Source organism: Plectropomus leopardus, chromosome 6, assembly GCF_026936395.1.
Source record: "Plectropomus leopardus strain MGB_pleo_1.0 chromosome 6, ASM2693639v1, whole genome shotgun sequence".
Classification (NCBI taxonomy): Eukaryota; Metazoa; Chordata; class Actinopteri; order Perciformes; family Serranidae; genus Plectropomus; species Plectropomus leopardus.
The window spans coordinates 28,132,874-28,160,645 of record NC_142181.1 but is presented as its reverse complement, the minus strand read 5'-3'; the positions used below and the strand labels follow the sequence as shown (position 1 = coordinate 28,160,645).

The 27,772-nt window shown below is 39.4% G+C and overlaps 1 protein-coding gene across 1 annotated transcript in view; it reads right to left on the bottom strand.

Annotated features, from left to right (window-relative positions):
* nbeab (neurobeachin b) overlaps nt 1–27,772 on the bottom strand; it is a 291,848-nt gene that overhangs the window by 30,603 nt on the left and 233,473 nt on the right. The window contains exons 49-58 of the mRNA XM_088079139.1: nt 27,497–27,649; nt 23,497–23,664; nt 18,258–18,347; nt 16,617–16,809; nt 15,757–15,828; nt 15,461–15,616; nt 14,300–14,470; nt 11,699–11,800; nt 11,216–11,412; nt 10,410–10,561 (exon numbers count right to left, since the gene is read on the bottom strand). Of these exons, the coding sequence (XP_087935265.1) occupies nt 10,410–10,561; nt 11,216–11,412; nt 11,699–11,800; nt 14,300–14,470; nt 15,461–15,616; nt 15,757–15,828; nt 16,617–16,809; nt 18,258–18,347; nt 23,497–23,664; nt 27,497–27,649 (1,454 nt within the window). The remainder of the gene's footprint in view (nt 1–10,409; nt 10,562–11,215; nt 11,413–11,698; nt 11,801–14,299; nt 14,471–15,460; nt 15,617–15,756; nt 15,829–16,616; nt 16,810–18,257; nt 18,348–23,496; nt 23,665–27,496; nt 27,650–27,772) is intronic.

The following is a 27,772-nucleotide window of genomic DNA, read 5'->3' as shown; positions in this document are numbered from 1 at the left end:
ATGTCAAAATATGACATGTCCCAAAAACACATCAAAACACCTCAAAACGGCATAAAATAACGTACTGAGACACGCCTAGCACAGAATGTTGCAACAAACAATCAAAAACACCATAATAATGAATGTTGAAAAAATGACGAAAAAGGCAAGGCTATAGTATGGCAAAAAATGTCAAAATATGGCATGTCCCAAAAACAGCTGAAAACACCTCAAAAGAGCATAAAATGACGTGCTAAGACACGCCTAGCACAGAATGTTGCAAAAAACAAACAAAAACACCATAATAATGCATGTTGAAAAAATGATGAAAAAAAGCAAGGCTATAGTATGGCAAAAAATGTCAGAATGACATGTCCCAAAAACACATCAAAACACCTCAAAACAGCATAAAATAACCTACTGAGACATGCCATAGCATAGAATGTTGCAAAAACCGCCAAAAACACCATAATAATGAACGTTGAAAAAATGAGCGAAAAGGCAAGGCTATAGTATGGCAAAAAATGTCAAAATATGACATGTCCTAAAAACAGCTGAAACCACCTTGAAACAGCATAAAATGACGTGCTAAGACACGCCTAGCACAGAATGTTGCAACAAACAATCAAAAACACCATAATAATGAATGTTGAAAAAATGACGAAAAAGGCAAGGCTATAGTATGGCAAAAAATGTAAAAATATGACATGTCCCAAAAACAGCTGAAAACACCTCAAAACAGCATAAAATAGCCTGCTGAGAAATGCCATATCATAGAATGTTGCAAAAACCGCCAAAAACAATGAAATAATGCATGTTGAAAAAATGAGCGAAAAGGCAAGGCTATAGTATGGCAAAAAATGTCAAAATATGACATGTCCCAAAAACACATCAAAACACCTCAAAACAGCATAAAATAACGTACTGAGACACGCCTAGCACAGAATGTTGCAACAAACAATCAAAAACACCATAATAATGAATGTTGAAAAAATGTCGAAAAAGGCAAGGCTTTAGTATGGCAAAAAATGTCAAAATATGGCATGTCCCAAAAACAGCTGAAAACACCTCAAAACAGCATAAAATAGCCTGCTGAGACATGCCATATCATAGAATGTTGCAAAAACCGCCAAAAACAATGAAATAATGCATGTTGAAAAAATGACCGAAAAGGCAAGGCTATAGTATGGCAAAAAATGTCAAAATATGGCATGTCCCAAAAACAGCTGAAAACACCTCAAAACAGCATAAAATAGCCTGCCGAGACATGCCATAGCACAGAATGTTGAAAAAACTGCCAAAAACAATGAAATAATGCACACTGAAAAAATGGCAAAAAGGTCAAAATGTGACATGTCCCAAAAACAGCTGAAAACACCTCAAAATACCATAAAATGACGTGCTAAGACACGCCTAGCACAGAACGTTGCAAAAAACAACAAAAACACCATAATAATGCATGTTGAAAAAATGGGTGAAAAAGCAAGGTAAGGCAAAAAATGTCAAAATATGACATGTCCCAAAAACACATCAAAACACCTCAAAACAGCATAAAATAGCGCACTAAGACACGCCATAGCATAGAATGTTGCAAAAACAAAAAAAAACACCATAATAATGAATGTTGAACAAATGTCGAAAAAGGAAAGGCTATAGCATGGCTAAAAATGTCAAAATATGACATGTCCCAGAAAAAGCTGAAAACACATCAAAACAGCATAAAATAGCATGTTGAGACACGCCATAGCATAGAATGTTGTAAAAACGAACAAAAACACCATAATTATAAATGTTGAAAAATGACCGAAAATGTAAGGCTATAGTATGGCAAAAAATGTCAAAATATGACATGTCCCAAAAACAGCTGAAAACACCTCAAAACAGCATAAAATAACGTGGCAACATGCACCATAGCAACAAATGCTGCAAAAACGGACAAAAACACCATTATAATGCATGTTGAAAAAATGACCGAAACGGCAAGGCTTTAGTATGGCAAAAAATGTCAAAATATGACATGTCCCAAAAACACCTCAAAACACCTTAAAACAGCATAAAATAGTGTACTAAGACACGCCATAGCATAGAATGTTGCAAAAAACGCCAAAAACAATTAAACAATGCATGTTGAAAAAATGACCAAAAAGGCAAGGCTATAGTATGGCAAAAAATGTCAAAATATGACATGTCCCAAAAACAGCTGAAAACACCTCAAAACAGCATAAAATGATGTGCGAAGACAAGCCTAGCACAGAATGTTGCAAAAAACAAACAAAAACAATGACATAATGCATGTTGAAAAAATGACCGAAAAGGGCAAGGCTATAGTATGGCAAAAAATGTCAAGATATGACATGTCCCAAAAACAGCTGAAAACACCTCAAAACAGCATGAAATGACGTGCTAAGATACGCCTGGCACACAATATTGCAAAAAATAAACAAACACACCATAATAATGAATGTTGAAAAAATGACGAAAAAGGCAAGGCTATAGTATGGTTTAAAATGTAAAAATATGACATATCCCCAAAACAGCTGAAAACACCTAAAAACAGCATAAAATTGCATGCCAAGACACACCATAGCAATGAATGCTGAAAAAAAAGAACAAAAACACCATAATAATGCATGTTGAAAAAATTGGGGTACAGGCAAGGCTATGGTATTGCTAAAAAATGTCAAAATATGACACGTTTCAGAAACAGCTGAAAACACCCCAAAACAGCATAAAATAGCGTGCTGAGAAATGCCACAGCACAGAATGTTGCAAAAACAGCCAAAAACAAGGGAATAATGCACGCTGAAAAAATGACCGAAAAAACAAGGCTATAGTATGGCAAAAAATGTCAAAATATGACATGTCTCAGAAACAGGTGAAAACACCTCAAAACAGCATAAAATAGCGTGCCAAGACGCACCATAGCAATGAATGCTGCAAAAACAGACAAAAACACCACAATTATGCATGTTGAAACAATTGGCGAAAAGGCAAGGCTATGGTATTGCAAAAAAATCTCAAAATATGACATGTCCCAAAAACAGCTGAAAACACCTCAAAACAGCATAAAATAACGTGCCAAGATGCACCATAGCAACAAATGCTGCAAAAACGGACAAAAACACCATTATAATTCATGTTGAAAAAATGACTGAAACGGCAAGGCTTTAGTATGGCAAAAAATGTGAAGACATGAGATGTCCCAAAAACAGTTGAAATCACCTCAAAACAGTATAAAATAACGTGCAGAGACACGCCATAGCATAGAATGTTGCAAAAACAGCCAAAAACAAGGGAATAATGCATGTTGAAAAAATGGCAAAAAAGGCAAGGCTATAGTATGGCAAAAATGTCAAAATATGACATGTCCCAAAAACAGCTGAAAACACCTCAAAACAGCATAAAATAGCGTACTAAGACACGCCATAGAATAGAATGTTGCAAAACCGCCAAAAACCATGAAATAATGCATGTTGAAAAAATGACAGAAAAGGCAAGGCTTTAGTATGGCAAAAAATCTCAAAATATGACATGTCCCAAAAACAGCTGAAACCACCTCGAAACAGCATAAAATAGCGTGCTGAGACACGCCTAGCACAGAATGTTGCAAAAAAACAAACAAAAACACCAAAATAATGCATGTTGAAAAAATGACTGAAAAGGCAAGGCTGTAGTATGTCAAAAAATGTCAAAATATGACATGTCCAAAAAACAGCTGAAAACACCTCAAAACAGCATAAAATAGCGTGCTGAGACATGCCATAGCATACAATGTTGCAAAAACTGCCAAAAACACCATAATAATGAATGTTGAAAAAATGTCGAAAAAGGAAAGGCTATAGTATGGTTAAAAATGTCAAAATATGACATGTCCCAAAAACAGCTGAAAACACCTCAAAACAGCATAAAATAGCATGCCAAGATGCACCATAGCAATGAATGCTGCAAAAACAGACAAAAACACCCCAATAATGCACTTTGAAAAAATGACGAAAAAAGCAAGGCTATGGTATGGCAAAAAATGTCAAAACATGACATGTCCCAAAAACAGCTAAAAACACCTCAAAAGAGCATAAAATGACGTGCTAAGACACGCCTAGTACAGAATGTTGCAAAAAACAAACAAAAACACCATAATAATGCATGTTGAAAAAATGATGAAAAAGGCAAGGCTATAGTATGGCAAAAAATGTCAGAATGACATGTTCCAAAAACAACTTAAAACACCTCAAAACAGCATAACATAGCGTGCTGAGACACACCATAGCATAGAATTCTGCAAAAACAGCCAAAAACACCATGATATAGCATGTTGAAAAATGATTGAAAAGGCAAGGCTATGGCTAAAAAATGTGAAAAAATAACATGTCCCAATATGCAAAAACAGTCAAAAACCACATAATACAGTATGTCAAAAAAGTAAATAGTAAAGTAAGTAAAAAGTAAAACCTCACACTATATCACATAAGCATATTTTTACCAAAGTAAAGGGCTGTGTTTTGTTTGTCTGGTGTCATTATTCCTTGATCTTTCAACAGGTGCCCCCCACCCCCCGACAGAAGGTCAGAAGAACAGAAGTTGCCAATGGGAAGGATGGACTCAGTAATGTCACGTGCACATTGGTTGAGGAAGAAGTTAACTGTATCTCATTTCCAATGGTGTATCGATAGCATGCCATAGTTCCTGTGTGGTATTTAAGCGAAACTAGTTCACTAATTTGGGCCACCTTTCTTATTTTTGATAAGTAATTTTCTGCTAATATCTGACAAGCTTTTGATGTATATATTCTTCACATATCAATAAAGTCTTTTGTTTTGTCTACAACCTGGTTCACTTGATTCTTTTGCCGTGGTTTTGGCGCATTATTGGACTATAGTATGACTTTTTGGGGTGATATTGGATCACATGCCATAGTATGACTTTTTTGCGTGATTGTGGACAACATGCTATAGTATTACTTTTAACAGAAAAAAAAACAGACAAAAAGCATGTCACAGATATGACCAAAAAAGCAATGTTATATTATGGCTAAAAATGTCAGACTATGACATGTCCCAAAAACAACTCAAAACAGCAAAAAATAGTGTGGCAAGATATGCCAAAGCATAGAATGTTGCAAAACCCACCTAAAAAACCCATGATATAGCATGGTGAAAAATGATTGAAAAGGCAAGGCTATAGTTTGGCAAAAAATGTCTAAATATGACATGTCCCAGAAACAGCTGAAAACATTTAGAAAAGCAGCGTAAAATAACGTGCTGAGACATACCATGGCATCGAATGCTGCAAAAACGGACAAAAACACCAAGATACAGCACGTTGAAAAAATTACAAAAAAGGAAAAGTTATAGTATGGCAAAAAATGTCAAAATAAGACATGTCCCAAAAACACATCAAAACACCTCAAAACAGCATAAAATAACGTACTGAGACATGCCATAGCATAGAATGTTGGAAAAAGTGCCAAAAACAATATAATAATGTTTCAGAAAACAGCTGAAAACACCCCAAAACAGCATAAAATAGCGTGCTGAGAAATGCCACAGCACAGAATGTTGCAAAAACAGCCAAAAACAAGGGAATAACGCACGCTGAAAAAATGACCGAAAAGGGAAGGCTATAGTATTGCAAAAAATGTCAAAATATGATGTCCCAAAAACAGCTGAAAACACATCAAAACAGCATAAATAATGTGCTGAGACGCACCATAGCAACAAATGCTGCAAGAAGGGACAAAAACACCATAATAATGCATGTTGAAAAAATGGCCGAAAAGGGAAGGTTATAGTATTGCAAAAAATGTCAAAATATGACATTTCCAAAAACAGCTAAAAACACCTCAAAACAGCATAAAATAGCATGTCAAGACATATCATAGCACAGAATGTTGCAAAAAACTGAAAAAAAAACCACTACAATAATGCATGTTGAAAAATGACCGAAAAGGGAAGGCTATAGTATGGCTAAAAATGTCAAAATATGACACGTCCCTAAAATAGCTGAAAACACACTGAAGCAGCATAAAAAAGCACGGAGAGACACGCCATAGCAAAGAATTCTGCAAAAACTGACAGACCATAATAATGCATGTCGAAAAATTAATGAAAAAGCAAGGCTATAATATGGCTAGAAATTCCAAATATGATATGTCCCCAAAACAGCTCAAAACACCTCAAATTAACATAAAACAGCATGCCAAGACATGCCATAGCATAAAATATTGCAAAAACGGAGAAAAACACTATAATAATGCATGTTGAAAAAAATGGCAAAAAAGGCAAGGCTATAGTATGGCAAAAATGTCAAAATATGACATGTCTCAAAAACAGCTGAAAACAACTCAAAACAGCATAAAACAGCGTGCCAACATACGCCATTGCATAGAATGTTGCAAAAACTGAAAAAAAACCCCACTATAATGATGCATGTTGAATAAATGACCGAAAGGTATGGCTCAGAATGTTAAAATATCACATGTCCCAAAAACAGGTGAAAAGAGCATAAAATAGTGTGCCAAGACACACCATCGGCTAGTATGATGTATAAACGGTCAAAAAATCCATGATATAGCATGTTAAAAAGATGACCGAAAGTTGACATGTCCCAAAAATAGCTGAGAACAGCTCAAACCTGTATAAAATAGCATGCCAAGAGAAGCCATAGCATAGAATGTTACAGAAACAGCCCAAAACACCATAATATAGCCTGTCGAAAAAACGACAAAAAATGCCATACTATAGTATAGCGAAAAATGACAAAAAATGACATGTCCCAAAAGCAGCTGAAATGCCAAGAAATTCCATAGCATGGGATGTTGCAAAAACGGCCTACAACACTATAATATAGTATGTAGTATGTTGCAAAAACGGCCAAAAACACCATAATTTCGCCTGTTGCAAAAACAACCGAAAATATAGTATGGCGAAAAATGTCAAAATATGACATATCCCAAAATCAGATAAAAAACTTATGAAACAGTGTGTTGAGACACGCCATCGCAAGTTATGTCAGAAATGAAAATAGCTAAAAAAAACTGCAAAAAATGGCATGCTGAGCCATGCCATGGCATAGAATGTCGCAAAAATGGCCTACAGCACTATAATATAGTATGTTGAAATAACGACTGAAATTGCCACTCTATACTATGGCGAAAAATGTCAAAACACAACATGTCCCAAAAACAGCTGAAAACCGCATAAAACAGAGTGCTGAGACATGCCATAGCATAGAATTTTGAAAAGAAAAAAAAAACATCATAATGTAGCGTGTCGAAAAAAACACCCGAAAAAACGTCATACTATAGTATGAATGTTAAAATATAACGTACAAAATACAGCTGAAAACCACATAAAATAGCACGTCAGTAAAGGTTATAGTGCAGAATGTAAAAAAAAAACGCCCAAAAAATCATAATATAGCAATTAAAAAAAACAACCGAAAATGCCACGCTATTGTATGGAAAAAAATTTCAAACATGATATGTCCAGGAAACAGCTGAAAACCATATTGTATAGCATGTAGAGACATGTCATAGTATAGAATGTCGAGAAAATGGCCTAAAACATTACAATGTAGCGTGTCAAAAAACAGCTGAAAACCTCAAATTAAAGCATGTCGAGATACGTCAAAGTAAAGAATGTTGAAAAAATGGCCAAAAACATCATGACATGGCATTTTGAAAACATTAGAGAAAACTTCATAGTACAGTATGTTGAAAAATGTCAAAAACAGCTGAAAACCACATAGTTTAGCATGTCGAGACAGGTCATGGTATAGAATATCGAAAAAATGGCAAAAATTCATATTATAGCTTGTCGAAAAATCGACCGAAAACGTCATACTATAGTTTGGGGTCTTTTTTGTTTTTATTGTGAATTGTGGTGACAACAAAACAAGTGAAAACAAATAAAATAACATAGAAACATTCAAGAGTGACAAACAATGACACATACAGATCGCGAAGAAGATACCTTACAAAACAAAATGGATATAGCACAGGTTTTAACTAATGGACATCAGAAATATGGTAAAACCAAGACAAAAACAAAACAAAACACAAAGATAAGGCAAAAACATGCAAGTGTGTGTGTATACGTGTGTGTGTGTATGTGTGAATGAGTGTGAGTGTGTTTCTGTGTGCGCAAGAGAGAGATTCTGGTGATGGGTCTTTGTAGGGGGATATGTATATATATTAAAGTATATTATTTTTTTTTAAAAAAAGGAATTTGCCTGCATCCAACTGCACATACACCACATTAAAATGGTTTGGTACATTAATTATTGTGTAGACCCTTCTCTACCCTGTAGAGAAATGAAAATGAACAAAAAAACAACAAAAAAAGCCATCATACTTTCGTATGTCGAAAAAAGTCAAAATATGACACGCCAAGAAAACAGCTGAAAACCACATAGTATAGTATGTTGAGACATGTCATAGTATAGCATGTCGAAAAAACGTCCAAAAATATCATAATATAGAATGTAAAAAAAAAAAAAAGACCAAAAATGTCATAGTAAAGTATGTCGAAAAATGTTCAAATAACAGTTAAAAACTACATAGTACAGCATGTCAAGTCATGTCATAGTATATAATTTAAAAAAAACGTCCAAAAACATCACAATATAGCATGTCTAAAAGATGACCGAAAACGTCATGGTATAGTATGTATAAAAAGGTCAAAGTATGACATGTCCAAAAAACAGCTGAAAACCACATAGTATAGCATGTCAAGTCACGTCATAGTGTAGTATGTCCAAAAATGTTTAAATATGACATGTCCAAAGAGCAGAAACATCATACAATAGAATGTCATCCAAAAATGCCGCCAAAAAGTAATACTATAGCATGTTGTCCAAAATCAGGCCCAAAAAGTCATACTATAGCATGTTTTCCAAAATGTTGCCAAAAAGTCACACTATAGTGTGTTGTCCAAAATCATCATGGTGATGGGCCATGTGTGTAATGAGGAAATTGTATTTGTGGTCTGGTCTTGGTGACGACGCTGTCTGGTTATGGGGATCTCCCTGTGTTTTTTTCCAGATTTGTGACTTCAATGGAAAGGACACCTGGGTGCATTGAGTGCTGATTGGTGCACTGTCCCTCCTCACAGCTACTGAAGAGATGCACCACAGGTGTGCGAGGTGTGCAGGCACTGACGCTGTGGTAGAGGAGAGCAGCACAGCCTTGGTGTGTACTAAGGATACTGAGAGGAGAAAGAGAAGATGCCAGCCTACAGCCGGTCAAAAGTAAGGGACTGCACAACCCATGAGGACGAAGGACAGCTTGCAGGAGCCACGACTAAGGCAAAGAGGAACACAGGCTTGTTGCACACGCACGCAGTGGAGGCTGCTGTAAAAAGAGAGGAACATGTTTTGTTGCAAAGTAGAGGGGTGAATGCAGCCCTCATCTGTGTGCTAAAGCTATGAGGCTGTAAGAACTGCTCTTTGCTGGGAACACTGGACATTTTTTGTAAATCATTCCCATTGTCTGCATGTTGTTTTGGGTCATCACAACTCCCCAGTAAATTTTGTCAGTTTTTGTAAAATTTTGAATTGTCAAGTCACACTATACACCTGTGATGATAGCATGTTGTCCAAGATTGCACCAAAATGTTATACTAAAACATGTCATTTGAAAATACCCTCAAAAAGTAATATTAAAGCATACATTTAAAATACCCTGGAAAAATCATGTTATAGCATGTTGTTCAAAATATCCTAAAAAAATCATACCATAGCATGTTGTCCAAAAAAGCATAAAAAGTCACATTATAGCATGTGGTCCAGAATCTGGCCAAAAATCATACTATGGCATGTCTTCAAAAATCTGGCCAAAACATCATACAAATTATAGGATGTTGTCAAAAATCTTGCCAAAATGTCATTCTATAGCACGTCGTCCAAAATGTCGCCAAAAAGCCATACTATAGCAGAATGCCAAAATGGCACTGAAGTGTCCTAGTATAGCATTCCGTCCAAAATACTATTAAAACACCATGATATAGCGTGTCTTCTAAAACAGTATCAGAAAGTCATACTGTAGCATGCCATTCAAAATAGCATCAAGATGTCATACAATAGCATATTGTTCAAAATGGCATCAAAAAGTCACAATATAGCAAGTTGTAAAAAATTACAGCATGTTGTTTAGAAGAACACATTTGTTCAAAATAGCATTAATGGGTCCCAGTATAGTGTGTTGTTCAGATTAGTATAAAAATTTCAGAGTATATTTTGTCCTCTAAAGAAGGATGGAGAAGTAATAGCAGACTATGTCATCTAAAATAGTACAAAAAGTCATAGTATAGCATGCTTTCCAAAATAATAGTATAGTATATACAGTGGGAGACAATTCATCAAGATAGCTTTCTATACAAGTCATTTCTTCTCTGTGGCCTCAAATTTGCTAGCAAACAAAAATCTTCTCTGACCTTTGATCATGTGATAGATCCATGGCTCGGATGCCAGCATCACAGCCAGGGTAGACGTAGAGCTTTTTGAAGTCGCAGGCCTGCCAAACCTCCACCACACCATTATCCCCACCTGTGACCAGGTTGTGGCCATCACTGCTCAGGAGAATAGCCTATAGTAGGGACAGACAGAAATTCCTCATATCACTTCCAACGTAACTTTACTGTCCCTTTTTGGGAAAATTGCTGTTGCATGTAAAAGATGGCACTGAATGACAGCCGGTTATGTGTTCAAAATGAACGCCAACACTGATGACCACAAAGCTACAAGATAAGAATGGCTTACAGTAGCATAGTGCACTCTAGCTTTTGTATCAATTTAAAATGTATTGTTTAAACTGTACATGTATATTAATATTTTAACAATTGTGTAACTGCATTTATAATACTAAAATTTAAAAACCTGACAGGGGCAACTTAAATTTCTCCCCCAAAAATGTGTTTTGGATTGTATACTATGATCCAGGCCATGTATTCTATGATCCAAGTATTTAATCCACAAACAGAAAAAATGTGTCAGTCACATTACTCTGTTCACTGAATCTCTTGCTGACCTTTTGAGCTACTTTCTGGCCACCATCAGTAAATGTATTGTCATTTTACCCTAAATGAAAACAAGAAATCACTGGATGTGCAGTGTTTTTGAATGTAATTAAAGATTTGTAGCTGCCCACTATTTCAGCTGTTTAAGTATCTAAGACTGCAGATGAACAAAGATGCATCAACATCCTCTAGTGGATTATACTGGTGTCGAAAAGTGAGCTCACCCTGGTGGAATCATTGACCTCCATCTGTGCCAGCAATTTTCCATTAATGCTGAAGTTGCAGAAGCGTCCCCTCTCGTAGTAGATGATGCAGTGGCCCTCACTGGACACTGAGATGAGCCGTGGGCACTGATAGTGATCTGGCCCCTCCAGAGCCCGCAGCAGGTCCCCTGTGATGGTGTGGACAAGACATGGACCCTCTGCCGAACCGAAAAATGCACAGACAAGTGTGAGATAACATCATTTCTACATTTCTACAGCGTGCACAGAGAAATTTCTTTTCATGGTTGTATTTTCATGTTCAGCTGGACACACATACATACGTGTTCACTGAAATGAAAACTTGCTATATCTGTGTGGGTTGTTTTTAGACTGGTAACCTACAGTATGAACGACAATGTGCCACATCAAAGCACAAGTCGCCCTCACTTTCTCTGTTCTCTCTGATGACAATGACATTAAAGGGAGACAGAAAAGTACACTGACCTTTGGCTCCGCTGATGACCAGGCCCAGCTCAGCGCACACTGACACACACACAACTTCCTGGTCATGACCAGTCAAAACGGCTCGTGGTGCTGGGTAGTCACCTAAAAAATGACACGTATACAATTTCATGAAGCAAATTACTTGGTTTAATTGAATAAATCTGTCGTCTGGTTAAGGTGAAACTTTCACCTAAAAAAACCTTCACCTTCACCTAAACAATCTGAATACCTGAATAGGTCATCATTTACCAGTCAATATGCTGCATTTTTGAATTGGGATTTCTGTGTAATGGTCCATATAACCACCACACCTTCATCAGGCAATAAAATCACATAAACACAAGCAGACACACATCTGCTCACAGGGAGGTCCCTTTGAATTGTCATGTAAATGCAGGGATGTCCACTGATGGCAGCCAAGCCACTTGATTTTATCCTGTGGGTCACATGATTGATGATGGCCAGGGGAGAGGTTAGTGAGGGGAGTTTCGAGGCACCCGGAGCCGACCTCTCATCTCCTTCTGAAATGCACTGATCACCAATACTGAATAAACCCTCATCATGAGATAACCCGAAATGCTGCTGTTTTACTATTTGAATAGAGTTTAAGCTATTGAATCCATCACTAAAATGATGTAATCACTACCATTAAATAAACAGAATGTGGCTACTCATGTCCACACATGACTCCAAGTTCAGCCAAGTCAGTAAAAGTTTCTCCATCCACCTAGATGACAGTAAAGTCCTGATAGATGATGTGGACATGTCAGACCGCCCTCCTCCTCCCCCATCATCTTCTCCTCTAGCTCGGCATATCGCCTCTGCAGCTGTGGCAGTCCAGTCAGTGAGCTGGACTGTGATCGATGCAGCACAGTCCCTCAGAGACCAGGACCTGAGCAGCGCTGTCAGTCCCAGCACCCACTGCTGAGGGAAGCTGAATAGGACAAGTGTCAGAAAAAGCCTCCAGGGGAAAAAGGGACCTTGTGCAGCTCACCTACCCGACAAAAGATTCAATCAGCCTGCACTGCATACCCCCCACCCTCTCCTAGCCCTTGGGACGTGCCGAAGTCAGCCGCCACAATTACCCGTTGCAAATATCCCTTTGCAACGGTGTGATGGGCCGAGTCTGAGAGGCAGGGCCATGATTGAGCTGGAAGTTATTTTAATTATTACACATTTAAGACACATGCAGCCTTTTGGGGCATGGGTGAAATCAATTTCTTTGGCACTCTACATCTGCAGGATGAGGAAGCAGTGATCCAGAGGGCTGCTGCTACATATTCACACAACCCTCGACCAGCATTATTGAAAATATAATAGGCATGAAATCTCCAGAATGAGACTCATGGAAAACATCGTTCCATGAATAAGCAAATGAGAATAAAGAGGACTTTGGAGCTCTGTGTGGTATATGACATTCATTTGAGGGCTTTAAGTGTGAAGATATAAAGAGTGGCAGTGGTTTATCCCTGTGGATCCTTGACTGATATTAGCTGGCTGTAGAGATTTGTATAATGCTGAGTCAAACATACAGTGTGTAAAGTTTTTAGTTGATTCTCAGTCATTTTCCTTGGACTTAAGGTGTGGGAACTAACTTCAAGTTTCCATACCTTTAGTGCTCTACATCCAAGCTAGACTGTTATCTTCTGACTCCACAGGTTTTCTGACGTCGTGATATATTGATGAGCTATTGCTAAGAGACTGGAAGTGATTTGATTGAGTGGAAACACATCCTGCCTTTTGTTTCTCGAGATGAGCTATGTCGCTTCCTTCCCTTTTGTCTGTTGAGGATGCATTGTAAGCACTAGTAGAGTGAATATCAGGGGAATACTGTTTTCCTGCTGCAGTAACACAAGTGCTATTGCCCCTTGCTAATTGGAGGCAACCAAGCTGAAATTCTTAATTAACTGTCGCAGCCTCAGTGAAGTTAATTAGAGAACACTCGCAACTAATACGGAGCTCCTAGAATCTGTGACAATTAGAAACACAAGATCTTCTGGCACACACACACACACACACACACACACACACACACACACACACACACACACACACACACACACAGTCATTGTATTGTCATCCAGAAATAAAATTAAAAAAGCAATCTCTGCCTTATCTTCATTTTTTCAATTCCACACCATATATGGCGCTCTACACTAGTACAGTGCTGTAATGTCTGTTTCCCCTACCCTGATGGATTGTTTTGAACACAGACAATCAGTGAGACTAAGCAACTAAATGAAGTGAGCAGCAGAAATCACACACTAGGGTCTACCATTTTGAATGCCAAGACATCTGGAATCCTCCACTTGAAAGCAGCACAGCTCAATGCAATAAATCACGCTAATATATCACAGCTACAGTGCAGATAAATTATCCTCTCCCTGTCTCTCCATATTATTTGATTTCTAGGGTAGAAGGGCTTTTCTTCCAGTGTTGATCAAAGGCTTCTGCTTCCTCTCTAACTTTTTGAAAATACTAGTAATGAACTCGTGCAGGCTTTTACTTATCAACAAAAGAGTGAACTTCATAGGTGAAATACTAAAAAAAGATTACCGTAACTATATCCAGAGGGGGATGCTACTGAATACTCTTACTCACTGTTATTGGGGTTGTCGCCGATAATATGGTGCCGTCCACTCCAATACCACAGCAGAAGTGTTGCATCCCTGGACCCAGAAACAATGTAGCAGTCCCCTCCAATGTAAGACTCTGATCTGGCCAGACATGTCACCACGTCCCAGTGGCCAAAAACTATCTGGGTCAGCTTTCCTAAAGAACAGATGTACAAACATGTTTTCAGTGTTGGCAAAATTGCTAGAAGTTTCTGAAATGCAACATGGTAAAACTACTGCAGGCTGTGCTCTCAAAGCCCTGCTGACTTAAGTTAAAGGTATACTATGTATGGGTATATTTGCGTTTTTACAGCAGTGTGTGTGCAGTTTTAGTAGTGCTCTCTTGGGATGCAAGCTGCTTATACCTTAAAATTTGAAGAAAATAAGGAAATACAGACAGAGGGTCTCTGCTGACAAATACACCACCATACACTTCTCGCAAATCATAAGTGACAATTGAGAGGAATTAAAATCCTGCAGAGTAATTCTTTAAGGGAGTATTGTATGAAATAGTGGAAAACATTTCTGGTTAAATCAGTGGTTTGCAGTCTGTTTGGCTTACAACCTCTTAAAATGAAACAATGTCTGCTTGTGACCACGCAACACAGATTGTGGCTTTAATGTGGACAGAGTTTAGCAGTTCAACCCACAAGAATAATTTTTCTTTATGGTTTGTAGTATTCAAAGGACATTTAGAGGCCAGAAGAGGTGAAAGCATACAGTATTTCATAAGAGAAAAGAAAGTTGAAGAAAAATAAATACAAACTTTTTTCTTTTTTTTCTTAAGCTTTTGATCCTCTTGTGACCCTGCAGATTTAACTAAACCCCTTGGCCCTGCCTTAACTCCCAAGTTTTGTACTAATTAGTTAAAGCTGCAGGGACAGTCACTAATATAACTAAAGAGGTTTGCTGACAATATTATCATCTTGTTCCCACTGTATCATTATCCATGGTGGGGAAATGAGCAGAAATAACTTTTTTTCAACTTAGCAGTTAGTTTCAATGTCCTACAGTATAGTCATCCATTTTTCTACACAGCTTGTGAGGAGAGAACAGCGACAATACTGTATTATTCCCATCATAGCACTCAGTCCTCCACACTTCAGCGCACATCTCTATAGGAAATAGAGTTTACACTGTAACCTACCTGTCTCGGAGGAGTACACACGAAAGCTCTTGTCCCAGAAGCCACACACCAGTATGTAGCGGTTGTCAGCTGTCACCACGAAACAGTGTGAGGTGATTTGGATGCTCTGGTCCACTAGGTCTGTGATCTGACGCTTGTTGCTTCCAGTATTGTTGGCTGTGAGGTAAAAAAAAAAGAAAAAAATGTCAATACTTGAGGTGTTAAAGTTATTAATTAAAGCCCTTACAGCCACAATAAATATCTTTTTTCATTGTTTGATGCTGTATTTTCTATTCAAAACAAGGAAGCATACTCACCAACCAGAGAATCCATCTCTATAGGCAGGTGATGGGCCTGCTCCAGAGAGTAGCCAGGTGCTCCTCGGAGACCTGGATTCAGGCAGGGATACATAAAGAGATTAATCATTGAGGCGGCTATTTCTCACCTCTGCACATGTACATTCTTACACACACACACACACACACACACACACACACACACCTCCATCATGTCCATCATAAAGATTTCCATCTGTCTCACTGGGCTTTTTTTCCATAAGTGTCAAACTGAATGGAGACATTTTATCCATGCAATCTGTACCTGGAGCCAGTTTTGAAACAGCAACATGCCTGAAAATATGGAAACCTTATTATGATCATTATTCTGAAAAGCCAAACCACATTTCTGTTCTCTCCGACAGGATGGCAAGGGTGCTGCAGCTGTGTTCATTAGTGTGGGAGCAGCTAGAGCAGCCACACAGTGTGGACTCTTTGGTCCTGAGCTCAGTGTGTCTCTACAGTGACAGATGGGGACGTGTGGGGAGAATGCGGTGCAGTTGCGGCCTAATTTCCTAGTAACCATTGCTTTGGCCCTCTGACCCTGAGGTGAGGTTGATTCTCAGGGAGGGGCTCTGTGGGTAATGTTGTTCACACATGTCTGAAAAGGAACATGTGGAAACACTCATGGTCAGCTTACCTAGGAGGTGCTCGCCTCTCACATAGCCAGCTGGCTACAGCTCTGGGCAGGTTTGTGTGTGACGGTGATGAAGTGATTTTACAGGGCGACTGCTGTGGTAGGTATCACATCTGGTGTGGCACATTCTTTTTTTTTCTTTTTATGAAGGCATACGTGTGTGCTTGACACATCACCTGCCTTGTGTGTGTGGAGCTACACTCACCGACGGTGTTGTGCCATCGGTTGACGGCAAATACGCGGCTGCAGGTGACAGTGACCACAGCAGGTACGGTAAGATGGGGCAGGGTGTTGGCGGCCACGTGCGTCACCGGCGAATTGGATGGAAACTTCAAAACCATGATGACATCCTGCTGCATCTGGTCCTTGAACATGAGCGGACTCTGTGGAAGGAAACACTATTGAGTAGAAGAGAGAAAAGACGGGAGTATAAAGATGGAAGGATGTGATGGTGGGAGGGTAGGGAGTACAAGGAAAGAGGAGCAGGAAGAGGAAGGGAATGATGAAGATGAAAAGAAGAAGAATGAAAAGATGGGAGAAAAAGAATGGAAAGAAGCAATTAGTGTGAAGGTTGGAGGAAAAACAAGGTACAGACACAGAGGAAAGGTCATGCACTGCCCCATCCGGACAGTGCAGTCAGACAAGGGACTGGTCAGACGAGGGTAAGACATGGGAAACTGGGATGGAGTAGACTGTACACATGAGATGATGCATACATGATACACATGTAACAAGGTTAATTATACAGCAGTAATAAGTGTAATGAGTGAATTTTATTTGTAATTTGTTTTATCATAATTACACAAAATCTTGATAGATAGTTCTAATCTGTTAGACCTCCAGTGTCAATATGTGGAACATTCAAGACTCAGTTTCTACGTTCATTTTTGTGGGTCCCCCTATAAATAATGTGTCTCACGTTAGCCTCTCCCCTTTTTGCTAATGTGCTTCATGGGAGAGGAGCTGAAGTTTGAGGGCATATTGACCAAAGGATTTGTGTGATTTGTGTTTCCAAAGATATCCTCATCCGGGTCTCATCATCCAAACACCACGCAGACATCGCTAGCCACCACCGGTTACACACATGCATCACAAAGATTGAGTTTGTTCCATACAGAAGAAACGGTAAAAGAGCCTGCATGAGTTTCTAAAAATACGCTTATTTCACCACTGTAAAATTCAGCTTAACCTTTACAACCCTGTGTTAAACTCCATGTGCAGCAGAAGTAAAAGCAATGGAGGAGATAGTGATCCTGACAATAATCTGAGTTTTGAACCACTTTCTGCTCTCTTCTCATCCCTAATTTTAGAGGTGTTTGACAGAAGTGGATGAACATTCACTTTGGTTGCAAAAGTAAAAAATTGAACTAAAAGGTCTCAAAGGGATCTGCCTTACAAAGTTTCTTGAAGGGAGAGAGAAACAGAGATAGCCATGTGGGGATAATGAGGGCTAGGCTGGCTATAACATGGATTAGACAGGGAAGAGCAGTTTACCACTGGGAGAGAGGAGCTACTTGGCCAGTAGGGAGCACTCTTCCCTTTACACCACACTGCTAGTAGGCAGTAACAGCTATAACAGCACAGACAGAATTTGTTGTCAAATTGCAGGTCTATGACCTACATGAGCTAAGCCCTCTGAAATATTTATCTTTGGTTATAACAGAGCAGAATGAAGGAAATATATAGAAGTAGGGGACATCTATATCAATCTTGTGTCTAGCTACAAACTCAGGCACTCAAACCCACAACATCCAGGCATGCTCAGGTCCACATATCCTCTCTCACACACCACCACCACCACCACCAGAAGTGCAGGGAATTTTCCCAGCATGCTCGTTGCTCTCACCAGGTGCATGGCGGAGCTGCGTGGAGGATGTGGCTCGATAAGCAACTGAGATGGCGTCTGTCCAAAGCTCTGGATCTGTGCCTCTGTGGCCTGCGGGAGAGAGAGAGGGGAGAAGGAGAGAGAGAGAGCGGCTGTCACAATCAATATGCATCAAAGTGATGGGTCAATGCGTTACTTGACAATGCAAGCAAATCCTAACTCAGCCGTGCCTCTGAGGAAAGGGGGAGGTAAAGGGAAAGGGGAGCACTCCCAATCCGCATGGGTGCTCCCCCTTCCCCCCTCAGCCTGCAGAGTCATCCAAGTGTTAGTATGGAAGAGACAAGCCTTTTCCTATTAACATGCTTCAGTTAACCATTCCCATTTCCAGGCGCAGGGGCCCCCGCTGCATAAACGTTAACCTGGAGTGACATCCAGCAAGGACTGCAGCAGGCCGGCCTGCTTTTAGATGTTATTGTGCTTGAAACAAAAGGGAAAAGCATGTCCATGCACATACATACGTTTGAAACAGAGGCACAAAATCACACAAGCAGACCGAGGCGATTCAGCAGAGGGTACCTTGATGAAGGATGATTTATGGGGTATAAACTGTGAGTCTGCCTGTGACTATAACAGAAAAAAAAAACTAAAAACAGCACAAGTTGCACCCTGAGTATAGGAAAAAAAATAAAAACACTGGAGGAATCAAGCATTTACTATTATTAGAAAACACCTTCGTTAAATAGACAAAAGATTTTTCCTTTGCTCTCAGTGAGTGAGGGAAAAAAACAAACGGTAAGAGCTGCTGAGCTTGACTGAAAGTGGGGCACTCAACAGTGGGAGTGATTGATGTGACTGGAGCCACTTCCACCATCAGAGGGGAGCTTGTAGACGTCCGTCAATGCCACTGTGCACAATGGAACATACATCGCTCAGCCTTTCGCCCGCCCTTCTGACTGCCTGGGTGACTAGCCCTCATTTTACTCCGCCTGTACACACCACTCACAATCAAAAGGACCTATTGGGTAGCACATGCCACGGAGGGAGATGTTGCAAGGGAAGTTTGGAGGTGATATTGAATCAGGACAGGCCACCTGCAAGCCAAACACCCCGGTCACTTCCTATCTTCCACAACACCAAAAAAGGCGCTGTCCACACGGTTGAGCGCTGTCGCACAGCAGTGAAAGTTTCATGTGAGTTGGTGAGCACATTTGGCAACCATTAAGTGCTAGTCAGTGTTTCTTTACAGCGCAGTCCATCATGTAATAAGCAACTGACATTACGGCTATTTAAGGTTAGGTTTGGGGTGAGGGTCACAATCTCTGTTCAAGTAAAGAAATTTGATACAAAGATCAGAAAAGGCTTAGGAGGCCATGTGGACAACATCACCATATTTCTTGTGATGATTCTATTACGAGGGAAAGTGGGCTGCTGCATGTCCTGTTTTGGAAGTTGTAGACAACCTTGACACCCTACAATTGTTTCCAGAGTGCAAGAGGGAGGATTCGTCTGTATATGTTTGTGTTTTCATGCGGGGAGGGGGTTGGGGGGGTCTTACTCGCTGAAGGTTAACTTAAGAACATGTTCTTCCACTAAATGATCAAAACATGTCAATATCTCTCAGGTGATTCAACACTAATCCCGTCTGAGGTGTGTCAGAAATGTATCTCCATATCAGTCTGAGGTGGAGAGCACTTAACAGGCAGTTCATTAGTTTAAGTCACTTCAGGCTCTGCATTTTGGCTGATAAGTGACACTTATTGCCAAAGCCATCTGGATGATCTCCCCTCCTAGCAACAACCGCCTTGCTTGGGTGAGCACCAAACATCCATCATAACACACTGTGTCTACATGTCTGTCTGCATGACTTTGTTCGCATCTGATTTTGGCATGAGCAAAAATGTCTTCAGAGGTGAGTGGCTGCAGCGCTCTCTCTATATATCAATCTGCTGCCTGGTTCCCAAACTGGTGACAGAGAGACTCCATTGAGGACGATCCCCCCCAACAGCATCCTCCAGTGCACTCATGCAATGCAGCAACACAACAGCACTGTCAGACAGAATGCAAACATGGCCTTGCAGTGACCCACTAAGCAGCGTGGGATCATGCTGAGTCACGACACCTGAGCTCAGTAGTGGTGACTACAAATATGAAGCTGCTACACCTTTCACCTTTTGACAGACTTGGTAGATTAAAGAAGCAAATTGTTTTCAGTATTTGTGGCTTTAAAGAAGTATAAACCAATTATAAAAACAGATCAAAGCAGAACAGAAACCGCAAAACCTGTACAAATGCATATAAACAAACTATTAGTGTAATTGTTGTATAATTGTGTTATTTTCTCATGTGAGGACACTGCTTTACATGCCAATGGAAATTTGTTTTAGATAAACTTATCTGGATTTATTTTAATCCTGAAGTGCTAACAAAGAATGAGCCTGAGGGTGGTTTTGAGGCGACAGCTTGGGAGTTGACATGTGCACCACTGTGCGTGGGAGCAGAAATGTCTCAAACAATGTGTCCACCAGTTGGGGATTATCTCTAATGCAGTTATCATTAATGACAATGCACACTGAATCCTATTCTATGTGAAACATATGAAGGTAGTTTCTTATCATTAAGGTCAAGCATTTAAACACTTGTGTCCCATCACTATGAGAATATCAAGGTGAAATCAGTTTAAATATATCTCAGCTGCTTCAAAGCCTTCATTTGCTAGCCACAGCACACTTTGTTGTCTTTGTCGATTCAGGGGAGGCGGGAGGGGCAGTGGCAGCTGAGGAGGAATGGAGTCCCACTGATGAATAATTTGTCTGTTTACTTCTGAGTGACACAGCGGGGTTTGAATCAAGGGGTTGCTGTCATGTTTTTCCATAAGAGAAGGCTGTCAGGAGGAGCATCACATAGAAGGACTGCTGTTCCGGCAGTGTGCCCAGTAAAGCTGTCACTGTGCCCTCACCGGGCCCCAGCGGCATGTCAGAGGGTGTCATCATTTCCATCTGACACATGGGCGGAAATTATCTCTCATGACCTCTAATTTATCGACATTTCAAATGCCTTAATTGTTATGACTAATGCCAGATCTGCAGCTTCACCTGTCAGACCCAGAATGAATCAATACCCTGGAGTCAATCGTCACATTTCAGCAGGTTTCAACGAGACATTCATTGGGCATTTTTCCATGCTCCACCTCACTGACTCAGCCAGGCAGTTCGCAGACCTGGCCTGCGTGGAAAAGGAGGAGTGGAAAACAATAATGCGGAAAATGGTACGATAAATCCTGCAGGAAATCACCTACAAAATTAGCATAATGTGACTGTGCAGGAAACTTCTCAACTTAACTTATCTTTAACTTCAATTAAATCAGCAGAGCATCAGAATACAATAAATTGTTGTAATCTGATCATCCTGGTGAAATATTGTACTTGGGAAATTATGATACTGGACTATTTATATATATGTTCTTATTTTCTAAGCCACATTTTTTCAGGATTGTAGCAGGTTTTATACAGTTTCTAGGGATGGGCATTTTAAGTACTTTCCATATTTTAGTACTCATATTAAAATGTTAGTGAGTACTCGAATAATTGCAAGAGTGGGGTGCAAAATGAACATCCAAGCGAAAATGTGGGTAGGTATAAGGGTAAGCCTTCCTTTCTGCATTGCACAGACTAGCAATTAGCTATGATGCAAGTTTAAAGTTAAATAGCTAGCACTGCACATTCTTTTAATTTATTTTGTCAAAATACTTTCAAACTTCCTGATACCTTGTTGCCATATTGTGCCTGTAACATTAGGCTGATATATGTCTGATCCTGTCCAATAAAGGCAAAATTTTAATATAAATAGGGCCACTTTACATTCATATGTATTACATATATGTTTTCTTTTATAAAGCAAAAAGAAAAAAAAAGCTTACTCTATATGTTGAAGGGATCCTAACTGAGTACTTATGCCCATCCCTAAAAACTACAATGATCTGTTTTGGAATTACAGATAAAATTTGTCTGCAACTTGTGTATGCAAGAAAATCAAATGACATTTTAACGTCCCTGCTTAATACACATAGCAATAGTGCATATTTAGGATACTCCTAGGTTTTTGTATTTGGGGTTTAGATACACAAGGTTATGCTTTCTGTGACAGGGAGAGGAAGAATCCATCCAGAATGAGGAACATGATTGAAAGTATGAAGGTTTGTCTTAATCAGTGCTCATCATATCAGCATTACATCGGTTGCAATTAGCTGAGCCTATTTCTCTCTCCTGCACAAATACATTCACATGTCACAATAGCGACTGCATCAACTGGGCATAATTAGGGAGTCTGAGTAGCAGGTTTCCTAATGTGCAACTAACTAACAGTACTGTCATCTCTCAGGCTAACAGTAGGCAGGGTGCAAGACAGCTAAAAAACCTGACAAAAAAGGCATTGCCTAAATTATTCTCAAAATGATGAAAACCAAACCTTTCACAATATGGTTTGGTAATTAGATCGGTCGAATCTTCTGCAGGTGATTTGCATAGTGGTCACTTGATAAATAAAGGCGCCCCTGGAAGTGACAGTATATAAATGACTTGTTTTGCAGACAGCAGATGGTGGATATCACAGGGAGAGACAAGCTCAAACTGGAAAGTACCACAATGCATGCCAGCTGCTGCAGTCTCTGGCCCCCTTTCCCCTCTACGAAATTAAGCTATTCACAAGTAGTACGGCCGAGCTAATAGATATTCAATTAATTTGTTAAGAACAAGAGGATTCACTCCCTCTACTATTGACTGAATGACCCCTAGTGATTGATCAAAGAGCTCAGTGAGATTCATTGATCTGATTATAGGAAGAATCATAAAATATATTCAGCACCAGGAAGAAGAGAATCCTGGTGTTAAGAGGATCTATGAATAATGTGGACAGATATTAAAAGATTACTGTTTATCTGAGAGAGGTAAAATTAATAACTCAGGTTGTCACAAAATGACACTAATCTCAAAGCAAACTTGATGAGTCAGCAGCTCCGTCAAACTCTCTCACGTCTTACATTTGCATGACACAACAATTGATTGACAGATGCATGATATGAATGCTCCTGGAGCTCCGACACATGCCAGGACAAATAGAGACAGGAAGTTGTGCCTATGTTGAATAAGAGAGAGGAGGAGGGGCTTTGTCTCCATGGCAATGTGTGTGTGTGTGTGTGTGTGTGTGTGTGTGTGTGTGTGTGTGTGTGTGTGTGTGTGTGTGTGTGTGTGTGTGTGTGCCTTACCTCTCTCAGCGAAGGGTCAGTGATACTGTCCAGCTTGACGGAGCCCTCGTAAGTCAGGTAGTGAAAGACGTTGAGGGCGCGCACCGCTTCGGGGCCTCGCTGCTTGTAGCCGAAAATAAGGTCAATCCACTGATGCAGCTGACATGACACAAACTCGCTTTCCAGGGCCTGTGAGAGGAGTACAGGGCAATTAGAGGTGAGAGGCATCCCAGCAGCACATGGGCCAAAAGATACAACACAAACAGCACTTCCACACAACAATGAACACAACAAAACACAGCCCACTTTACTGTACACAGATGACCCACCATAGCATTACATCACATCAAACAATACAAAAATAATCAAGAAAACTGTCAGAGAAAACTAACTTGCATTCTGTCAGCTAAAGATAAATAATTGACCTGTTTTACTGCACAAAAATTATATAGGAGAGAAAGAGAGAAAAAGAGAGATAGAAGCTGCATCCCCTCCTTTTAATATAATCAGCTAACTTCCTGTATCACATTTCTCTGTCCACTTAAAATACAGACCAACTATCTTAGCATGGAGACAAAGAAATTGGTTCAATACTAACAGGGTTCCAATTTACTGTAAAACCATCTGCAGCAGCAACATTGATAAATTACTTGTGAGAGTGAAAAGGGAGACTTGATTTCTTGTGGGAGTGTTGGTGAGAGATTTGGGATAAGATTTAAGGCAGATAATTATTATAAATATACCTATGGAAGCAATGCAGCAGGGGTTTGATGTATTGTTCCTACAATATAATTCCCATGCATGCTGGTGTAAGGCTTTGCTAGAGGAATTTACACTCCTCCCCTAACGTCAGGAATAACAGCCATTACCAACAAAGCCTGCTCGAGCACACAGAGGCAGAGTTTGCCACAGGGCATATCACTTCAATTGAAAGTGGCACATGCAAAGATGGGAAGTGGGAGGAAGAGAGAGGGAGGGAGGGAGAAAGAGAAGGAGAGGAGGAAAAAAGAGGAAGAGTGAGACAGAGGGGGAGGCAGGGAGAGAGATTCACTGACAGAAATGAAATAATAGAGGAAGCAAGAGTGTGGGCTAGCTAGGGAACAGAACAAAAGAAAGACAAAAAAATGGAGGCAGAGGACTATGATTTTCTGGGCGTGCAAATATGCTGGTCTGCGAATGTAACAATGCAAGGCAAAATCACACATGTATCCTTCAACAGTGAGAAAATATTCACTGTAATCCTTTTTTTTAGTCATCCTCTCTCCTTGTTTTGGAGATGCAGACATGCCCGTAACAACTCCCAGCCTCTCCCTTCTCTCTAGCCTCCTGCCTCTCCCCCTCCACCCTCTCTCTCTCTGCCGGTATACAAGCCTGATAGAGCTCAACCAGGCAGCGTGGGTAGAGCATGGGGAAAGGTCACCACCGTAAGACCAGCCCAGCTCTGTCACTCCAGTTGAAAAGGTCAGGTGTGTTCCCAGAGCCTCTTTCTACCTCTGGTCCAAAAACACTTTGGCCCCGAACCTCAGGATGCATAACATGCCTGAAATGTTACATCTTCCTAGCAATATGATAAAAAGTTTCTATGGTTTAAAGGAGGAACAGCTCATCAAGCCTAAATTAGAAAGTGGAGGCATACCTGGAGATATCAAGTTCATATACTGGGATTAGTCTTTTCAAAAATAGACTTATGGATGTATATATATATATATATATATATATACTGTATATATATATATATTCTGAATATTTGAAATGGTTTAATACTCATTTTATGAAGTATCAGTACACCAGTATCCTTTCTCACTCTTTCTTATTGTTAATGTTCCCCTCAGTCATTCTGCTGTTTTTTGCTGCTAACCAGGAAAAGGAAGGTCAACGTTGTCATGTTATAGCCTTGTTATTTTTATCTTTTAGTAAAAAAAAAAAAAAAAGTCCTCAATGTCAGTTTTACCACAGTATATTCAAAATGTAAAATGGTATGTATTGGTTAGAAAGTACTGTTACATCACTGAGATATAGGTTTGTATTTGCATGTACATCTGAGGATCATGTTGTCTTTTCCTCACATAGGTAATGTTTCAGTTCACATCATCTGGGCGTTTGTGTGAGGGCCTTTATGAATTTTCGAATAAGAATCAAAACTAAAATGCAAATAAAAATGTTGACAAAATACAAAGGGTATTTTTTTTTCTATTTTCTCTGCATTGAATATAGTAATAACAACAGACAGATGGGAAAACATTAGCATGCTATGTGCAGTGCACTGATATTGTTGTAATTTCTGGGCAATGAAGATATAATTTTCCATATAATTAGCATTCACAGATTTTTAAGTCACCAGCATGCACCTGCATGCTTTTTTTGGCTTTAAAGGTCCAACGTGAAGGATTTAGGGGGATCAGATGGAAGAAACTGAATTCAATATTCATTACTATGTGTTCATTTGTTTATAATCACCTGAAATTGTTGTGTTTTTATGACCTTAGTGAGCTATTTATATCTACAAATACAGTGGATCCTCCTCCATAGAGTCCCCCATGTTGATCTACAGTAGCCCAGAATGGACAAACTAAACACTGGCTTTAGATAAGGCCATTCATGTTTTCGTGTAACCCACTATCACAATTGGCACATGGTGGAAGTTTCGGTTGGTTGCAGTCTGAAAATTTACTGTTAAACTTAATTCAACTCTAGACCTTCAACAGTCTGACTTTATCTGTAATGTTATATTCAAAATGCATCTGCACTGTTGTAAGCACATGGCCATTCATCATGTTGGTTTTGTATAAATTTGAGTAGAGCTGTTGAGTTTCCACTATAAGTGATTCCAGATTAAAGGGAGAACAGAGTTGACGAGAAGAGATGGGCTGGATCTCCATTTCTTTCTCCGTGCTGCCACTGAAACCTGCTGGGAGTTGTGGACCACATGTTGATAAGCTGTCTGTATTAAACACGCACACACAGACATTCACACACGCACACGCTGAAAGGGTCCTGCATGCTGCCAAAGTGATGAGGCCCAGCATTACAGAAGGTAACACTATAGGGCAAACTTGCCCTCAGTCCTGTCCTTCAGTGACATCACTGGGGTCAGAGGTACAGTGTTAGTATTGAGCGGTGCACTTTATTAGATGCTTCATGAATAAGACAAGGAGACACAGATGCATGGGAAGGTTAGAAGAAGAGTGAGAAATGGATTTCTTTGAAGCTGTGAGACAGAGGCAGGAAAGCTAAATGTATGGCACCACTGTGTATACATGTCGTGGTGCATTCTAAGTATAAAAACACACAGTAGTATGAAACATGGCCTTATGCAGTGTACTGTATTGCACCTCATGAGAATGAGGATGGTCTCCACTGAATAGTATAAGAAGAATATATACGTAGAATCAAATCAATTGTTACCAGAAATGGGACAATAATGATTATACAGTAACTATCGCAGTAAAAACTAATGCGATGACTATGTTTTTTTTTTATTTCTATTAATTTTTTCTCTTAATTTCTATTCACTGCAATCTTAACTGAGAAGGAATAAAAAGAGAAAAAAGTAGTGTTGGTTGGCAGAGACAGAGAAGCAGAAATGACTTTATATATTGAAGAGAGCAAATATTTGTGTTTTGAGACAAGACTATTCCTAAAGGACTTTCTCAACTTAACTTTAACTCAATATTAACTTAATATTAACTTAATGTCCTTATCAAATTTCCAGTGATGATGCTTTTTTTCTGATATTTTGTTATGTTTTTTTTGTATGTTTTTGTGTTATATATTGTCACTGTTAGTTTTCATGCTCATTTGTGCAAAGTAAATTCCCCTTGGGGCAATAAAGCGTTTCATTCATTCATTCAATAAGAAAAGAGCAAACATGAGATGGTACTTTTGGTCATTAATGTTTAAATCCTGATTGCTGATTAACTAATATTTTAGCTGGATAATAAAGGAAGTGACATTATACACAGGTGCAGTTTTAGCTAAAGCAACTATACCATCTTGACTTTGACACATGCCTAAAACTTACCATCCTGTTGATCCTAACAAGGTCTTCGGGCTTCTTGGCCCAGGCTGGCAAGTCCACGTCACAAACCATGGTCCTGTCCTCCCTCATTCCCAGATGGTAATCATTGCTGTTGACAAACATCTCTGGGAGGTAGTAGAACTCGGGAATCAGTTCCTGTGTTTTAAAGGAAGAGAGATGTTCATGTTTTACTGCTAACTGACAAGCCCACAATGTCTAATACCACAGCTTTCATAATATAATCGCCCAACAATTCAGCAAAGTGCAAGAAATAACATA